The sequence below is a fragment of the Letharia columbiana genome (assembly GCF_014066305.1).
Source record: "Letharia columbiana isolate WasteWater2 chromosome Unknown Sc0000000_s0, whole genome shotgun sequence".
NCBI classification, from domain to species: domain Eukaryota; kingdom Fungi; phylum Ascomycota; class Lecanoromycetes; order Lecanorales; family Parmeliaceae; genus Letharia; species Letharia columbiana.
The window spans coordinates 1,953,008-1,970,801 of record NW_023501036.1 but is presented as its reverse complement, the minus strand read 5'-3'; the positions used below and the strand labels follow the sequence as shown (position 1 = coordinate 1,970,801).

The window sequence follows — 17,794 nt, the reverse complement described above, 5'->3', positions numbered from 1 at the left end:
CCAACAGTGCGAGCGTCTGGCAGATTCGTAGCTAGCATCGTCTATCAGCGTCCATCAATGAGAAGATGTTCTTGCAACGATCCACCGGGACTGTACTTACGAGGCATCAGTTATCAGGGCTGCTTCGTCATTGAAAACCTCATGAGATCCTCCTCATCCCACACATCCCCTGGCGCGGCTGGATAAGACGATCGCTGAGCCGGAAGCGGGCTGTATCTGCGGCTCGAGGGCAGTGGGGCTCCTCTGCATGGCGATGTCTTGGACGAAAAATGGAGATCCTCCACTATTCTCGCTGCGGCTATAGGAGTGTGGTTTGGATGATAGGATGCCGTCAAGCCACGCCCTGCTGGAATTTCGGGTTGCCAGGATTTGCCCATCAGGCATGCACAATTCTGTGACATTGATCTGCCGGGAACTGCCGAGGGATGATTCTATTCATTGTCTCGCGAGGGTGATCTGCTGCTGTGCATGAGAGGTCACGAGGATCGAGACGGAATCATGTGGCTGCGTCTAGAAGACGTTAGTCAAAGGGTTTTTTGCGGAGGCCTGGCTTTGATTGCCATTACCTTGGATGCACGACGAGCCTATCAGTCAATACGCCAGTATCGAAGGTTGAACGCGTTTCCTGTCGTGGGAGCGATCTCCGCTGGATTTGACCGGCTCTAATGCCAGTTGTTGCGGCTTTGAGCATGCCTCCTGCGCCTTTGAGGCATATATATTTGTATTGAGATAAGAGCCTTGTGCCACTCTATGGGCACGACTCCCTCAAATCAAAAGGCTAAAAAGAAGGTAGAAAGAAGATATTGACCGGGCTTTGAAAAGATGCCCCTAAGACGAAATAATTGGGCGTGATGGAGGAGCTGAGGCCGAAAGTTCGACGCCTTTTCTCTATTAGGTTAGGTCCAAGAATCTGAGAGGTAGCGTGAAGGTGCTAGAAGTACCATTGCTTGAGACCTGTTCGGGAAGAGTGGCTAACAGCTCATACTTGGTGGCAGGATGTCTTCGAGATATTATAATGCCTTCCCAGGCAGAGGAATTTTCGTCCTACATGTTCCTTTGAGTTAGCAGTTTGACTTGAACGGATCCTTTGGCACATCTGTATCGAGTGTGCGCACACCAAATCGCGGAATGATGTCTGATTTCTATTGCACAGCTCAAGCCAAGAAACCCCAAGAATCGGCAATGAGGAAATGCGAGATGGAGCTTGGAACTAGCTTACCTCCAAACAATGTCGCAACGCTAGCGGACCAGCAAACCATCGCTGGGAAAACCTCAGGGTTTCGATTGTCTCATAGGAAATCTTCGTAACGAAAACCTGCTCGCTGGAAGATGTTACTATCAAACACTGTGAACACTGGGAAGAACACTGGTAAAACTTACAAGACAAGATTTTGAAGAGTACTCGTACGTTCCTCTCGCTTACCTCCATCTTCGAAAAAAGAAGGATCACTGAGCTCTGGGCAATCGAGAGCAGGGATGGCTTTCGACTGTCAACAGGACGCCTGGAAAGCTTCGAGGTAGGGGAGTGTTGGATCATGTCGCAATCATATTCTGGCTCTTCTTCCCTGTGCAGTCATAGTCGCTGGCGAAGACTTGCGGGATTTGTTGAGAAGAAGGAGCCTTTTAACGTCTCGGATGCTCAGGACGACAGGCTCTGAAGACTGTTAGTTTCACCTGTGTATTGTCAGCAGAACCAGTGCGATCAGACGCGCGCCCATCGATTGAGCACATCAGCAAGAGCGATCATTTTCGTTTGAGACACTGTTTCTCCTAAGAAATGTTATATACACTCAGCCACCTTCTGGTGCCTCAAGATCGATCTTCACCGCCAATCTAGAGCCGGGGAAAACCTAGACGCTCGATGTCAAAACCACTCCCACCAGCAACTCCAATAGTCCAGCGGTGCCATCGTGGATCTGGAGTCCAAGATTGGCTGTCCGAGTCCTTATCACGACGGTCAAAGTTAGGATCTGCTCCACCCGCAGTGAGCGAACGAGATCGATGATATTCGCCACTTTGCTGGTTTTGAAAGCCGACGTGCGACCAAAAAGAGTTGGTGCCAATGCCAGTGTACTGTGTATGCAAATCGGTATGCGGCAGGAAAGGGTCGTTGATGGTGACCGCACCAGGATATACAGAGGATCATGTGTAATGGAAAAGCCTGATCTGAAAATGCGTCTGTCGATGTTCCATGGCGCCGAAACCCTTCTGTTGATCATCAGGGCTGGCTTGTTGTGAGTCGGGTTGGTTGGCAGCATTGAGATTCTGCGAGTATGGATGGTTCGACTCCATTCTGATTCTGGTGAGTAGGCCTGGGTTGGTAATTGTTTGCTGGTAAGAGCGACAATGGAGGCTGCAGATGGATGTGGACCTTCCGGAGTATACAGAGGTTGACGAGAGACACAGTCTCCGTGTTGAGGTTCATGAGAGCTCTGGATGCCATGGTACTGTGAGTCTGGATACTCGTATGTTCCAGTCTTTGGCGTTGGCGAGAACCCAAAGCATGCTTGTTGACGGAAAAAGCCAATCATACGACCGTTGCTAGCAGCCCGGCATCCTTCTTTGACGATGCCATGTCTGGCAGCGGCTCGATGAGATACCCAGCCGATGCAGAGAAAAAGGTTCCTCTCCAGACTCCTCTCCGAGCATCCTCGGAGTAACCATTCTGTCTGGCACTTGGGCAACCACGCCTGCATGCTTTCTTAGTGTAAGCAAGAAACTAGGATCTTCATAGTCTATTGCTTACGTGCACGCCATGGAGGCCGACCTCTCTCCCGGGCACCAACCGTCTCTCCTCAACCCACCCCTCGGCCCCTTCGATTAGTAGTCCTTCGACTACCACCGTTGTCGTTCTCAAAGTTCCTGAGAACGACTCGCCATTGAACTCAGGCTTGAGCTTGGGCGTGGCGCGACGCGAGTCGCGGTCGTGGGTGTCTTTGATGGACCTGTTGTCCACCAGTGCGGCCATGACGGAGCTGGATGGGTATCAGCAAACGTTCGACTTTTGACAGGGAGAAGACCACCAGTTACCGTAATATTTTTATATAAGCACGAGCAGGAAGCCCGTAAAGAGCCATCCTGACGAGGATTGGCGAAAGAGAAATTCAATTTGTTGAAGTCGTTGTCGGATATAGCTCAGAGTTTGTGTCAAGTCTTTGCCGTCTGCTGCATCTTTTTCGCATAAAGAGACATTTTGAGATCCTGCATTTTCTACCCGCAAACATTCTTCGTCAGGACCCCTATCGTGAAGATTGCCGGGCGCAGTCTCAGATCGACATAATCATTGACGGGTAATGTCCTAATGGACACTATGTGAGTATCGATCGTTGCCAACCTTGCTGGTTCATGTGTAAACTTACCATCACTGCGATGTGAGCATCGAAAGATTGCTGTGCCCCGTGGGCTTTTGGAAGGAACTCCTTCTCTTGTGTCCTGGACGCCACGTCTTCAATTGTCACACGGCTATTGCGAGCCTTCTAGACTCGATCCCCGTTCTTCTGCCTAGTCTTCTGCTCAGTCGTCTAACCAATTTTTCGTCTAGTCTTCTGTCTAGTCTTCTTTCCAGTCTTCTGTCCAGAGATTTGTGCGGCACATCTGCCCTTAGGTTGGATCTTATGATCGAAGATCTTAAATCTGGCACGGGTGCCATTCGAGACTTCCTGCAGACCCCGAAGGCTTCGCCTTATCTGAGTAAGGCTATCAAGACGCGTTAGCAGCCCTTTATAATGTCTTCGAAGCTTTTTTTGAACTTACCGACTCTGGAAGGAGTGGGTGTTCTTGAAGTCACTCCCACGCGCGTGAAATTTTAGCAAAGCTAAAAATTGAAGTCAGCGGCGGTAGATATAATAAAGACACACACTTGTATCGGTGGGCAGAAGTTTTACGTACCTGGGCGGAGTCTCTGCCAGTGTTCTTGATCTTCCGCACACAACTGAGAAGGGGCCTTTTCCGAGAATTCCTCGGCCTGTGTAATGGCCCTTTCTTAGCTCGCGTCCGAGTACGTCACTAAGGAACCGGATGCTTACGTCCAAGGCCATCTCCTTCGAGCCATACTTCTGCTCAAGAGATGGATCCGTTTGTTTGGACCACTTGGTCCGCTTCTTGCATTGCTTTACAGCCTCGGATGGATTAGAGTTAGACGAGGGGGAAAGATCCGGAGAAGTCTGATAGCTGGTCTTGCGTACAGTGATATCAGGTTTACCATTCTCGACGAGATATCCTCCGTCGGCGGCAGCTACAGCAATGATGAGCATAAGAAGTAACTAGCAGATCGGGAAGGAATTTACCACTCCAAGCTTTAGCCTTGGCCCTGTTCTCCGGTGATCTCGCGCTTGCGAGCGCGGAGATATATATATAATCTCCTTAATGGAGGTCGTCTTGGGTCCGTGGCTGCAGCGTGGAGTCGCATGGCAATCAGTCTTCCGATGTCCTGTACCTCTTTGTCTGAGGACGAAGCGTGGAGTGGCGGTCTTAATCTGTCCTCAAGAGATGGATCCGCAGGTTCAGACCATATCGTGCGCTTTCTTGCCCAGTTTTCCTGCTGAGCCATAGCTAGCCATTGATTCTTCCTCTAGATCGGTATCTTCACGGACACGCTTCTTCGCTGAACGTAAGCCTGCAAAGGGACCAGAGGAGAGTGTGGTTACGGCGACATGAGTGTCCGTCTTAGTATTCTTGTCCTGCGTAACGAACAGACTTTCCGGTGATTGATCCCGTTCACGCTTAATCTCCAAGCGGCTCTCTTCTTCTTCTAAGTAACACAAAGGGCATCAGACCGAAGAAATCTAAATCAGCAACGAAGCTATGCTTACCCTTATCCTTCTTAGCCCAGGCGATACCCTGCCTAATACCTTCAACGGTAGCTTTGCGAAGGACTTCGGCCAAGTCAGGCAGGTCCGGTGCCGGTGGAAGAGGACGCATGGCTGTGAGAAGTCAGATCGTTTCGGTTTTGCTTACCTCAGCACTGTTGTTGAACTGGTCTCTTTACCAACGAAAATTGTACTTCTAACAGGCGGCACTGGTTAGCTACCTTATGATTGATTAGGTTCATGGGAAGATACTTACACGCCCAAGTCGTATATATATTTTTAGTGCCACGTACTTGTTGGCAAGAGGAAGAGAAAAAGATTAAAGAGATGATGGCAAGAGGTCAATGTCAATGGTGGAGCTGGAGACACCGAATTAGTGTTTGCATTTTTGCAAGGGAGCCGCCTGACTTCAACATACCTGATGGTCTTTGCACATATCACGAGCCTTTATAACGTCACTGCTCAGGACGAACGAGTTCACTGGTTGAGCTCGGGATCAGAACCTGCTATATCAGTCAGAGCAGTCTATCTTGAGTTAGCACGCCTGCTTCTTCGCAAGGACTCCATCATGAAAAAAAGAAGATTCCAATGGTTTGATGAAATACGCCAGAGTCGTATATACAACAGAATGCCGTCCACTGCCTTCGGTTCTCACTTTCCGGGTTATCGGTCAACGAACAACCTGACGCCAACCCTGTTCAAAGATAGTCAGTCACATGCGCACAAGAGCAAGTTCATGGAGAACAGCAGTGCAAGGTGTCTGAAGGTTGTCGGCACGTACCAATAGCAACCACGCTTTGGCCTCGGCTTCCATCGGTCGCCCACTCTCTCACCCAATCCATTACATCCCCACTTCTCCATCTCGTCCTCCCAGAGCGGAAGACACTGACGACACAAGTGAAGATTGGCAAGCTCCTGGTTTTTTCTCGTCACGGAAATGATATCCCACGTGTTACGGAAGGATCTGTCAACTCCCGAGTGGGCTTGAACCATGATTTGATCGAAATCACTGGGACCTATGCAAGGCCATGTGTTGCCAGTTGAATGACCGGTTGTTCCCATCATGGGGGACGAGCGTGCGTCAAGTGCTTCGATCTGTGAAAGAACAGTAGCCACTATTAGCTCTGTATGGTAATACTGAGGAAGGCTTGCCCACCGTAGCACTGAAGGCGGTTGTAATGCCACCCCTGCCAGTCTTCGTCCACGTGTCGCCGACCTGAATCGCTTCCTTTCTACACAACTCCTCCAGTTTCTTGCTGCTGCGAGGAATGTGGACTGGTTGGAGGTGGGTATTATATTTATGTAAGTCTTGTTTGAGGGATGTGATAACTCTGCTGTATGGTCCACCTCGGGGGTTTCTCTGCTGCCGAGCAATGTGAGGGACGTTGTCAGGCTTAAGGTCATGGTGGGTGATACCACGTTGGTGTAGGTAGTCAATGGCTTGCAGGATCTGCCGAGCGACATGCATGGACATGTACTCGGGCATTGGAGCTCCAGCTCTCATCATGGCCGCTGCCATGAGCCGAGATCTCATCCCCCTCCGCCAAGATCGACGCGATGAATCCACCTAAAGTTCGGAACTCAGGAATAGGATCTTCCATCGAGCAAGAAAGGGTCTCAAAGCTACTGACATATCTCATGTCAATCGGGCCAACGTACTCCAAAGCCTTTCGAATCTTCTTGGCCGTCTATGCTTCGCTGGTGGAATTCTTGATGGTGCGAGCTAGAAGTTTTCACCAGCTTGGTAAGTCTGAGGTCATGGATGCGAGACGGGCACAAGGATGGGGTAGACTTACTGACCTTGTGGAGAAGTAACCCAACATCCCCATCTTGCAATATGTATATATATACCCAAGACTGACTTAGGCATATGTTCTCGCACGCACTATCGTCTCCCAAGTGTTGCGGCTCGTCATCTTGTGCCAACTTGACGTTTGACTGTTTTCTTGGTCGGCCAGCATTGGTTGTTCGCGAGTTGACATCCAAGCCTTGCTCTGCTGCTTGAGGAATGGCGTTGATGCGTTGCTGGACATGAGATCGATGAACGCTTTTTAGGGATTCGTGGCGATTTTGGAAGTTGCACAGTTGATGTCCTGTAGCCACCCAAGGTTGGTTGGAATATGGGTTGGCCGTGTGCCTATGGCAGACTTTTCGATGAAGAAGGAGTAGGAAAGGCAGCAGGGTTTTTTATACCCTTCGACGAGGTCGCGATAAACTTGTGCGTTCTTAGACTGAGAGAGTGCAGGTTTCTCTCCAGGAACTTAGTGCGACGAGTCAAACCGTTTCCAGGACAGCTCTTGGTAGTTAATACCAAGAGTCAAGTGCAACAGAAGAAAGTTTTCGCCGTTTGAGTCCATGTGTATTTAGAAGGTATGCTTTGAGAAAGTGTCTGTGTTCAAGGTCAGTGAGTGAACCTTGGTCAACAACGAATCACTTACTTGGTGCCTTGGGTTCGACCACGTTCCACACTGTCGCTGCAGAAGACATGGCTGATATAACGGAAGGAGCCTCGATAGCATCGATCAAGTCGCAGAACAGAGCCGGTTAAAGTTCTGTAAGCTCAGAGCACTGACTGCTAGCTAGCTGTGACAAAGTTGAGCTGCCGCGAGAGGAAGGTAGAGTGCTGTTGGAAGCAGTGGTGGGAGTGTTGGCTTCTGATGTGAAAAGATCACCATCGTCCACTCCACTGGTAAGCACGATCACTATTTGTGTTTAGCACTTAGCTTATACAGTAGGACAGGCAGTGCTACGAACCTTGAAGCTGTTGAGCTTGAATGCCATGGAGTAGGAAGCATGGCTTTGGGTGATCGTCGTGGCAGTTGAGGTCCTTGTCGTCGATGTGTCGGAGGTCAGTGCCTTGGTCGTAGTCAAGCTCAGCTAGAGACCTCGGCAGGTGAGCTCGCTGATGTCCTGAAGCTGTTAGCAGAGGACGGTGAAACGTTGCAAATACTTACTGTGGAAGAGAGGATGTCGCCATCTAGACACTTGGTCTGGTGCCACAGTAGGCTACCTCCTTGCCTTCAAGGAAGTGAGCCACCCTGAGCATGTGGAAAGAGATGCTGAACGAGTACTAAGTAGGGTTGTGTTGCAGGTGGTAGTCTTACATCGATGAAGAGAACTCACTGTGCTCCATAGTGTTGTGTGCGTAACATGGAGTTCAGGCCTGCTGGTAAACAGCTAGACATGTTCAAATGTCCAAGACGATGATGAGAAGCTTTGCTGTACCTCCTGCAAGAACATAAAAGGACTAGATGTTGTTCGACTGAAGGATGATGAGGAGTGTGGAGTTGTTAAGTGTGGTGGAGGAAGAAGTGGAAGAAAAGGGACCCGGTGAACCTCGCTAAATTAGTTTGTGTCATTCATCGACCAATCGTGCCCCTGTCCTAACCCCCATGGCCCTCAAGTGAGGTGAAGAATCACTCGCAGCACTGACTGCAGGTCATGCAGAGGTCACTATTGCGATCTGCAGCGTGGGACGTATTCCCTTTGTCTAGAGGAAGGGTTGATTGGTCTTCCAATCGCCGGATTCGGTATAGACCAAAATATGGTCAAAGGAATGCGAGCGAGGCTTTCTTTGACACCTCACGAACCGGTGAAGAACAGTGTCTATGGTGGGCTGTCGATTCACCCTTCTAATTATCTGATTGGTCTCCTAGGTGGCGTAGGCTCAAGGCATGACCCGTCATTGCTGTTGATGCCATCATTCCATACGTGAAGACGACCCTTCACAGCCTGCTACGGCTTCATTCCCTTTCCTCTATCAGTGTAGGAGCTCTCTCATTCGCCAGAAGCATGGGATCTGCCCTCCTTCCGTGGGTGAAGATGACCCTTGACAGCCTGCTACGCCCTCATTCCCTTTCCTCTATCAGCGTAGGGGCTCTCTCATTCGCCAGAAGCATGGGATCTGCCCTAGTTCCATGCGTGAAGATGGCTCTTGACGGCCTAGTACGGCTTCATTCCCTTTCCTCTATCAGCGCAGGAGCTCTTTCACTCGCCAGAAGCAAGGGGTCATGTGGCTGTGGAGCTAAATGGAGTTAGCTTCTGTTATTCATCGAACAGAAAGCTCTAGAGCGATTCGTTGCTTCCTCCTTCTACCCTGCCCCTCAATCTACTAGACCGCGTAGTAGCGCACCAGGGGTCGAAGTGATGTTGGAAGCTTCTTTCTGATCCTGTGAAGAGCGAGTTCAACAGCTAAGGATCGCTTCACTAGTATAGGCCCCAGGGAGGCAGCTGAGGACCTGCATAGTAAAGGCGAAATGTAGAGAGTCGGTGGCTTAGAAAGTTCCTTTCGACTTTAGTAAACAGCGGTCTCGAGACTCAAATACTGCTTCTTTTGTCGACGAAGGCGGCTGAGGACTCGATAGCCACAGACTCGATGCGGGAGACGGATTGTTTTCGAAGGTTCCCGTGGATATTGTCAATGGTAGCGCCGAGAAGGGATTGCCAAGTCATCCTCCTGCGCAGTTGGCAGGACATGCGGATATCATTCATTTCAAGCCAAGATTTGAGAGCCCCCCATTGGTTCGGTGGCGCCGTGTGCCTAGGGTTGTTGCTCCGTCTTTTTGCCCACTTGGACTGACACCGTGCTGGTGAGGGCTGGGCACTTAGGCCAGGGCATGATCGAAAAAGAATTTTTCCAAGCTTTTCTCCACCTGTTAGAAGTGAGTGGGTTGGTACTCTTGCATCTCCCCATACCTAGCTAATTGAGACATGGTGCCGGTCTAGACCAGAGTGCTTCAGCAGTGCAATGACCCGCAGTCAAAAGGGGGAGACAGACATGTACTTTGCTGCAAAACATGAAATACCAGAGCAGAACTATAGCAATTACCTCTCGAGCATCCTTCCCAGAGACGACAGCGCCCTCCCGGCAGCCCGGGCACAGCGATGCCGGTTCTTCGCAGATATGCAAATCCCTCTCCATCTGCGCTCTATCAACTCGAAACTTGTCGCTATTCGCCCATCCGTCTCCTCTCCCAATGATCCACACCTCTGCATGCAATACTGGACGCTAGAAGAGAGGGACTCTGGATATGAGAGAGGCAAGAACACTAGGCAGCTGTACCAAAAGAGAAAAGCACTGGACATCAAGGGTTTAACTCCATGCTTGAGTGCTTGTCTAGCTACCTCTCTCGTCCACTAGAAGGGTTTAGGTAGAGACATTGCTCCTTTTTTCGAACAATGCGGCTAAACAGTAACACTAATACATATCGTTTAGAAAACCCCTACCTCTTAGTCTCTGGCCATTCTGCTGGCCATCCACCCAACCTTACTCTAAACCCTTCATCGGTTCTTCCTTCGAGGCACCCCACAAGTCCTCTTCCACAGGTTACTCGTCAGCGTACTCGTATTCCTGCCGCCCGAAGGATCCCCAGAGCGCCTTAGAAGTCATGGAACCGGCCGCTACACTATATAGGTCGACTAGACATCCTGGATTGCAGAGGTGCAAGCGATTACATACCTCAATCCAGCGAGAGCGTTACACGCACCGTACGAAGGAGCACTGGGCTCTCACAAAGACTAGGCTACCGCAGGGAATACTAGGAAGTGTGTGTATTCGGCTGTTCCGAATTGAACTCACTGTTCGGTGCAGAAATCATACAAGGGATACAAAGACCGTGTGGCGTTTAGAACCTGGGTCGCCTCACCGACCGCAAGTTCTATGTGTCTATACACAGAGTTGTTGCAGGCTATGAACAATGCCACACAACAGATCCTCAGGAATCATGGTGCTGTTCTGCGATAGAGACTAGAAGCACAACTGCGATTCCTTGTCCGGCTGAGACATGGATGTGGCATACTCCTGGCTACTTTCTTGTCGGTGCATGTCGCTGGTTGTGACTCTAGGCTGGCCTTGGAGCATAGTCTTCACAATCCACAAGGTGTTTTTCACAGCTGCTGTTCATTCGATGACCGAAATCGACAGCGAGATTCTATATTATCCTTTCAATCTAGGCAGCGGACAGAATTATGTGAGAAAGATGTTACGGTGCTCGTGGCGTGAGCGGTTGTTGCAACATAGCATAACGAGACAGACAATATAAGCATAATCGCTAGAGGAGATGACGTTCTGCTATAAACATTTTCTCCATAAACGCCATAACGCAGCCGCTACATCACTGAGTGGACCCAACCGGCGACTATTTGTCCAGGACACCTAGTCGCCGCTACGAACCGTTGCAAGAGCAACCGAAATGCCAAAAACCCTCCTCAGTGTTCCCATTCTCACGCATCACACACATAGGGCCCACATGAGATGTAAACAAGTGGTTGAGCTGTCTCAACGCCGGTGATAGCAGCTGAATAGAGGCCCGAAACAAACGTATTCTCATAACCCAGCGCCAAGAAACTCCCCAATACCCAAAAACAATCGTCGAAGAGGACGTCCCTGGCGAGAATAGCCAGCACCAGTGCTGGAGGTCCGAAGGATGCTGGTGCCGATAAGATGGGGGTACGATAGAAGTCTGATGTTGACGTAGGCTGTCTGCTGGCTGTGTGACTCGAATTCTATCCTTTAGAATGCAGTGGGCCGAGTGCTATGCGGGCGATAGCTCTGCTGAACGTATACCCTGCTAGCCGTGTGCTGGGTCTAGAAGATAGCAGTATGCTTTGAAGTCCTATTCAGATACCGTGACGTGGGCATGAGCCTGGAGAGATGCTTGCGATGGCCGTGGGCATTGGGAGTCATATCCTGGATTTTATGATTGTAGGAGGAGTATGCTCTGACAGCCGTGTACTTCGATGACCGTGTACCTCGATAGCCATGTTCCTCAACAGCCGTGTGCTCTTGCCTGCCGTGTGCTTTTGACAGCTGTGTACATCGATAGCCTTGTGGTCTTGCCAGCCATGTGCCTTGGTAGCCTGTGTAGCCCTGATTATCACATCCGTCCTCGCTAGCCTCGATTCGAACCTCAAAACCCCCGTAAGATAGAAGAAAAGAGTACCAGCTCACTCGATGCCTATGAGCTTGACGCTTAAACCTCTGTAGATGAATTAGCTTTTGTAGAAAACTGACACCGTAGCGACTTAGCCTACATGCCGTGCAAGTTGGGCACCAAAGAATGCAATGGCTCTGGAAGAGAGGAAATCGAACGAAGGGCCACTTGGAGGTGCAGAACAGGTGGATATGTAGCTGGTCCTGTCTCCGACCGCTGATATAGTATTTGAAATAGAGGTAAGATCATATGTCCCCCCAGTCCCCGGTCCCACTACGGCGACTAAGGCCGAACGCAATATACCTATACGAGCCATCGAGACTTAGGCGATCAATAAGTCAAGGCATTTAATTGGGAAGATGCGAACATGCTTCTTACATTAAGTGCGAAAGCATTGTACATCTTTGCTGCCAAGCGCGTTCGACGCATCCGGCGATTGCCTTCCTCAACAGACAAAGGCCACTTTATTGACAGAGAGATATGTACACTGGATCTCGATCATCTAGAGCTGACCCTTCTAATGATCTGATTTTGAGAAGCAAACATCGAACTATTCTGTTGGCTAGCATGCTTTCATACTGGCTGGTGAAGTAAGATAGAATTCGTAGAGCTGGACCACTCATCTACTATAACTCTGCGGGATACTCTCGATTGAGCTTGAACCCGTCGACATGGAAAATCAGAAGAGCATAAAATTTCCAATTTCAAGGCTCCTTGCCAGTTAAAATTAAAATGCGGCGATGCCCCTGAGAACCTAAGTGTCTGGGGGATGGGTGCCAAGACTTCGCATCACGTGATGATCTACCGGATACCATCGCCGCAGTACCGAACAACACCGCTCTTCTACGCAATTCGATGGCATGACACCGTTTCAGCATCGATGAGATGGATGCTTCGCTTTAACTGATGGGTCACAAGTCATGCGTAGATGGAGAGGAATTCCAAGTGTCACAGTGCGGTCGGCAGATTTGCCTCAGTGGGACTTGGGCATTTTTTGAGATTCCCCATGTGCACGACTTACTCTTATTTGGAGAGGTGGCTAATGGAGTACAGAGTTTGATTTTCTACGTATGCAGGCTTGCTGTGGGGTTGAGCTGTGCCTTTTGTTGCTAAGCTGCTGCTTGAGTTCTGACTGTTCAAGATCATTCGACATGCTAGCTACCTCCGAGAAGTGGTCAAAGGACTACCATCATCCATGGCAAAGGTATACAAAAGAAGAACAGCTGGTCTTTAACGCTCGTAAGACTCGCTCGCTTGACAAAAGACCAATGCGGAATTACTCCAATCTTGATCACTTGTTTTCCTTGCAGAAAGCCCAACGCCCATCACAGTCTTCACTCGACTGGAAACGGCTATGTCGGCAAAACCTCATGCAGTGCAAAACTTCCTGCATCGGGCCGAAATGACGAAAGAGTTGTTGTCACCAATGACAGCAAAGCTAGTCGGGTCAGAACATCTTGTTGTTGTTTGAGTATACCACTGTCCCCTCTCCAAATGATTGGAAACACTAATGCCGACAAACCCTCATGCAGTGCAAAACCTCCTGCATCGGGCTCTGTGGGTACAAGAATGCTTGTTGATTCCAAGATTGGGGGCGTTCTCCTCCTCCCATGACATTCTTGTCGTATCGAGGGTGTAGAATATATAATAGTTGTGATAGAGTTCTCTTCAAAGTGACAAATGGTGACGATGCTCGACGGCAATACGCACCTAAGCCAAGCTAAAGCGGGAAGGTGATGGCGTGCTATTCATGAGGGATGTTGAGAGGGGGGTCCATCGAGTCGTCGCGAGGGAGGGCGTAAGTGGTGCTGAAGATGTGTCCGGCTGGAAAAGTGACAATACGGAATGGGAGCCTCGATCAAAAGGCCAAACTTTGTGGTAGTGAACCTGTTTGGAGTACGGAATCAAAAATGCCCACAGGCGACCAATGGCTTGCTGCAAAGCACCTTGCAACAAGGCGCTCAGTCTTTCTTCGCGTTGAGGCCCGATTTCTTCATCACGGCAATTTTTCTCCGGTCTTTAGCGGAGACCTTCTTGACCTTCTTGACCTTGGCCTCAGGGAGAGAAAACTGTTGCCTACGGCGCGCATCGTTGGACTTCTGTGAGTCCCGTACGAGCCTTTTGAGCGGTGACTTCTGTCCCTGGACATATCGTTAGTAGAAGGCTCCATTTTTTCACTGAGGGAACCGGTGTGGCTTACTTACATCCAGCAAGCTCTTGGCGACAAATTCCGCTCCAAGCCTAGCGCCGGGCTCTGTGCGCTGACGTCGTGTCGCGAAGAAGGATTGAAATTCCTTCGAGGGCCCGATTACCTTGTCGTGGGCCTTGAACTTCTCGGTGTAGCCATGACGTTTCATCAACGACTTGTTGATATAATAACGGTCGCTGAAAGTCACGGTGCGTGGGATCTTCTCCGTATGTACCGATGGCTGCAACCCACCTGGATTGCCGAAAGCCTTTTTCAAAGCTTCTCGGTCCTTTGAGTCTAGCTTGGCGACATTGAAATTGCCCTGGTCGGTATCCAGGAGATTCGCAGCTGCACTCACAACACGGAGGTCGTCGTGGCTGACCAGGGGATACATCTCCTCAGCTATGATCATTTTGAGATCTTTGCTGACCGAAGGATGTGTCTGCTCCGAGTTACTAGGTTCTTCTCCCAGTAACTCAAGATCAAGAGGGTCCAGCTCAGGAGTGTCGGGGCTGTCCTCCTGCGGTGTTTCGACGGCTCCGACCGCTTCGACCGCTTGGGCTACAGCGGCAAGAGCGCTGCTCCGGAGAAAGAGGAGGTGGGGTTCGAGTTTGCCCCCATGTTCCTTTCTCCCCTTCTTCCGCAGCCCGGGTGCTGGGACTTGAGGAAAGTCGGTGTCTGCCTGTAGCTTCCTTCGCTTCTCGCTGTGGTTGGCTTCACCAGGCAGATCGGACGTGGGTAGTTCGGGAGAGGACACGGTCTCCCGCTTTCGTTTCGTCTGTCTCTCGGGCTCCCTATTGACAGCGGCCAAGAAGACAGGCAGGCCAGGGGTTTGAGGAGTTGGCTCGGGTTGCTCTTCGAACAAACCCTCCTCTTCGGCCTTGGCCATCTCAATGTCATAGTCGTCTGGACCCTCTGTGGTAGAGGCGGCGACTTCCTTTTCGGAACTAGCCTGTCCATGATTGGAGCTACCGGTATTTATATACTGATCGGCGTCAGCCTGATCAAAGTCAACCTGGTCGAAGTCATTCTGATCGGATTCAGCTTGATCGAAGTCGAACTGATCGAAGTCAACCACCTTCATATCACCATCCTTGAGACGTAAGAGATGGCTGTAAAAATCTTCCATCTGTTTGAAATCTTCTTCAGAGACAGCTTTAGAGTTGTTCATATCAACTTTGGGAGAAAAGCGAGATTTTCTAGGCTGGAAAGCCTCCCGTGGTTCACGGACTTGTGTGACTTGCTTGCCCATCGTCTCGCCCGGAAGAGGGATGAACTTGGAGCCAAATAATATCTTGGATCGTTTATGATGCAGATCTCCGGACGCCTCTCGAGCCACGGCAGCAGGGTCCTTTGATGCGTAGTTCGAACGCCGCCTCTTTTGTGTGAGGTGGTGGCCACGCAGGTCTGTAACATTTCGTCTATGCCCAGCTAATACTTGGAATTAGCATGAAGAGCAAGCGTCTTAGAGATGACTAGATGACTTACTACCCTTGAAGGCACAGGATTCACTACCAACCCAGACACTCCTAATTGTCTTCTTGGGCAGGCCAAGGAGCATAAGGTGCTTGACCGGCTGACGAGCAGAGACAATATACTCCACCCTATCCAAGGGTAAACCAACTCCGAGGAGGCGCTCAAAATCTTCCATTATGAGTGCGTGGTTTGGCCGTCTAGAAATCGAATTAGCTTTGTGAAAGTACACAATCGTATTGGATCAAGAGAAGTGACAAAGGCCGTTTGTTGTGATATTGAAAGGCGGGGTGGAATAAAGCCAGAGAAAGGTCCTTTCTGTGACCTCTGGTCAAGAAGTGTTGAACGGGCACCGAAAGTCGATTATCTTCCAGATCCGCAGATTTGACGATGGCCAGCGCCGAAAAAGACCCATAATGTGGAAAGGTGGAGAGGAATGTTTATGTCAACTTACAATGTGTGTCCAAGTGCCAGTAGGACGTCAAGTCGTCTGTTGCTGCCGTTGTCCAAGGTTTGCAAGCTGCCAGGTGATGATTTGGTAGAAAGGATAGGACTTGGAACAATGGCCACGAGCCTTCAGGTCAACCGTCAACGGTCAAAGTCTTCAATGAAGAAAATAGTGGTTGTTGTGAGTGAGCTTGTCTGTGTGTCACTAAGATATATTCGTAGGAGAAAGGAGCAGTACTGGAAGCAAGGGAAGCAAATAGTGCAGATTCACTGAATGTTTCCAAGTGTGGACTCTATGATGGAGGAAGAAGAACGTCATGCAGGTAGGTGATTAAATACGTGATGCTCCAAAAGCCCGTCAACACGCAGAGCAGCTAGCGCCAAGCTCGAGCTGCATAAAGTACAGGCCGATGGCCAATCGGAAGAGGGAGACCCCTAGACTAGACCCAATGGAGCCGGGAACGGGTTGTGTCAGAAGACTCTACCCGTTGACACCCAGATAGCCGCATTTTTCGCCATGAGAGGCATGGACTACTCCGCCAAGTATTCACTCACACAGCTAGCTTAGCTACACGAGCAAACTGTTCTACGAGCTATCCTCACAGAACCTTCCGACCGTGAGAAACAACTGGAAGCCCTGGGAAAATCTATACGTAGGACAAGACTCGCCATTCGATGCAGGAGACAATTTCCCATGGATAGAGTAGCCACGCTCCTGGAGTTGCAGCGTGAGAACAAAATAGCTATGAGGAGGTCTGTGTTAGCTGTGAAGCCTGTGTGTGTGTGTAGGTAGTGCCCAGCCGCGCTAGGCCCAGTCAGGCCGTGTGTGTTGTAGGAGGGCTGAAACCGTGACTTGGATAGGCATTGGACCTTCAATGCTCTACAATAGAGGCTGTCATCGATTTGGATCAAGGAAATTAACTAGGCTTTGAGTCTTGAATGCTCTAAAATATACAATGAATAATGGCGGCTTTGTTTGGGCATGAATTTCGTTCTGAAAAGACGGCTTCATTGATTACTTTTGCTTGAGCGGATATTCTGCGATAGATATCTTTAATTGAATTCAAAACATTTTTGAAGTTGGACCCTACTCGAGACGAACTGATGCAACTCTTCTCGACCTTTGCCAAGTGGCCCAGAGTCTCTCTAATGATTCCGTATTGCTTATATAAGTTTCCTTCCCGCCACCAGCGGTATCATCCAGGTGAGAAGCCCCGCTTTGTCTTCTTACCAATCGGAAGCAAGACCGAGATACGAGTGACAGACGCTAAATGCCTCCAGCTGCATAGCAAAATGCCAAGACATCCACAGCGGCACTAGGACGTGTATCCTTGGCATTGCGAAGAACAAGATCGGCGTCCTGAGACGCGCAAAGGGCTTAGCTGCCTTCGATAGAGGCGGCGCTCTTGCCCCAGAATCGCCGTGTCCCAGCGTTAGGAGAAATTCCAAGGTGTCAGCGGCGACCGTGCACAGAGAATCCCGAAATACCAGAGACGTTCTTCTCGCGCACTGCTCACACTCTCTAAACGTTTGGTTGTGAAACAGGAAGATCCTGAAGACACATGGCGAGAGTTGAGGAAGTCTACGAAAGCCATGAAAGCCATCAGCTTGAGCCTGATGATCTCAGGAGGGTTTCTGAAACATCCCGCAAATGAAGGGGCTACTTTTAGCATAGCTTGAGCTGAAGAAGTGCCTGTGGCCTGAAATGCATCTCGAGGAAAGCTAGTGGTGGCCGGTGTACATTGAACTGAGCAGTGTCATTATCACCAGGACGGTATATTATTTTATAGCTATGTGCTATAAAGAATGTATACCAAAGAGATACAGAGGCAGAAGGCTACCAAGATGGTAGTCTCAAAGACTTTAATGTATGGTATCGATTGAGGGTGTTGTTCGAACAATCTGACTGACCCTTCAGAGCGACGCTGACTTTCACTATTCACCAC

At 49.9% G+C, this 17,794-nt stretch overlaps 6 protein-coding genes across 6 annotated transcripts; all 6 read right to left on the bottom strand.

The window, feature by feature from the left end:
* Positions 1-1,850: 1,850 nt before the first annotated feature.
* HO173_000554 (uncharacterized protein) lies at positions 1,851-2,968 on the bottom strand (the record flags this gene model as incomplete). The annotated part of the gene is made up of 2 exons (XM_037302503.1): positions 1,851-2,690; positions 2,747-2,968. 2 exons carry the CDS (start codon positions 2,966-2,968, stop codon positions 1,851-1,853), a joined length of 1,062 nt encoding a protein of 353 aa, XP_037171082.1.
* A 912-nt stretch (positions 2,969-3,880) lies between these two features.
* Positions 3,881-4,253, bottom strand: HO173_000553 (uncharacterized protein; the record flags this gene model as incomplete). The annotated part of the gene is made up of 2 exons (XM_037302502.1): positions 3,881-3,964; positions 4,026-4,253. The coding sequence occupies 2 exons, from the start codon at positions 4,251-4,253 to the stop codon at positions 3,881-3,883; spliced, it is 312 nt and encodes a 103-aa protein (XP_037171081.1).
* Positions 4,254-4,502: 249 nt separating this feature from the next.
* On the bottom strand, positions 4,503-4,920 carry HO173_000552 (uncharacterized protein; the record flags this gene model as incomplete). The annotated part of the gene is made up of 2 exons (XM_037302501.1): positions 4,503-4,750; positions 4,812-4,920. The coding sequence occupies 2 exons, from the start codon at positions 4,918-4,920 to the stop codon at positions 4,503-4,505; spliced, it is 357 nt and encodes a 118-aa protein (XP_037171080.1).
* Positions 4,921-5,471: 551 nt separating this feature from the next.
* Positions 5,472-6,315, bottom strand: HO173_000551 (uncharacterized protein; the record flags this gene model as incomplete). The annotated part of the gene is made up of 3 exons (XM_037302500.1): positions 5,472-5,502; positions 5,590-5,903; positions 5,965-6,315. The coding sequence occupies 3 exons, from the start codon at positions 6,313-6,315 to the stop codon at positions 5,472-5,474; spliced, it is 696 nt and encodes a 231-aa protein (XP_037171079.1).
* Positions 6,316-7,352: 1,037 nt separating this feature from the next.
* HO173_000550 (uncharacterized protein) lies at positions 7,353-7,941 on the bottom strand (the record flags this gene model as incomplete). The annotated part of the gene is made up of 3 exons (XM_037302499.1): positions 7,353-7,510; positions 7,563-7,718; positions 7,932-7,941. 3 exons carry the CDS (start codon positions 7,939-7,941, stop codon positions 7,353-7,355), a joined length of 324 nt encoding a protein of 107 aa, XP_037171078.1.
* Positions 7,942-13,701: 5,760 nt separating this feature from the next.
* HO173_000549 (uncharacterized protein) lies at positions 13,702-15,579 on the bottom strand (the record flags this gene model as incomplete). The annotated part of the gene is made up of 3 exons (XM_037302498.1): positions 13,702-13,881; positions 13,945-15,359; positions 15,417-15,579. 3 exons carry the CDS (start codon positions 15,577-15,579, stop codon positions 13,702-13,704), a joined length of 1,758 nt encoding a protein of 585 aa, XP_037171077.1.
* Positions 15,580-17,794: the final 2,215 nt, after the last annotated feature.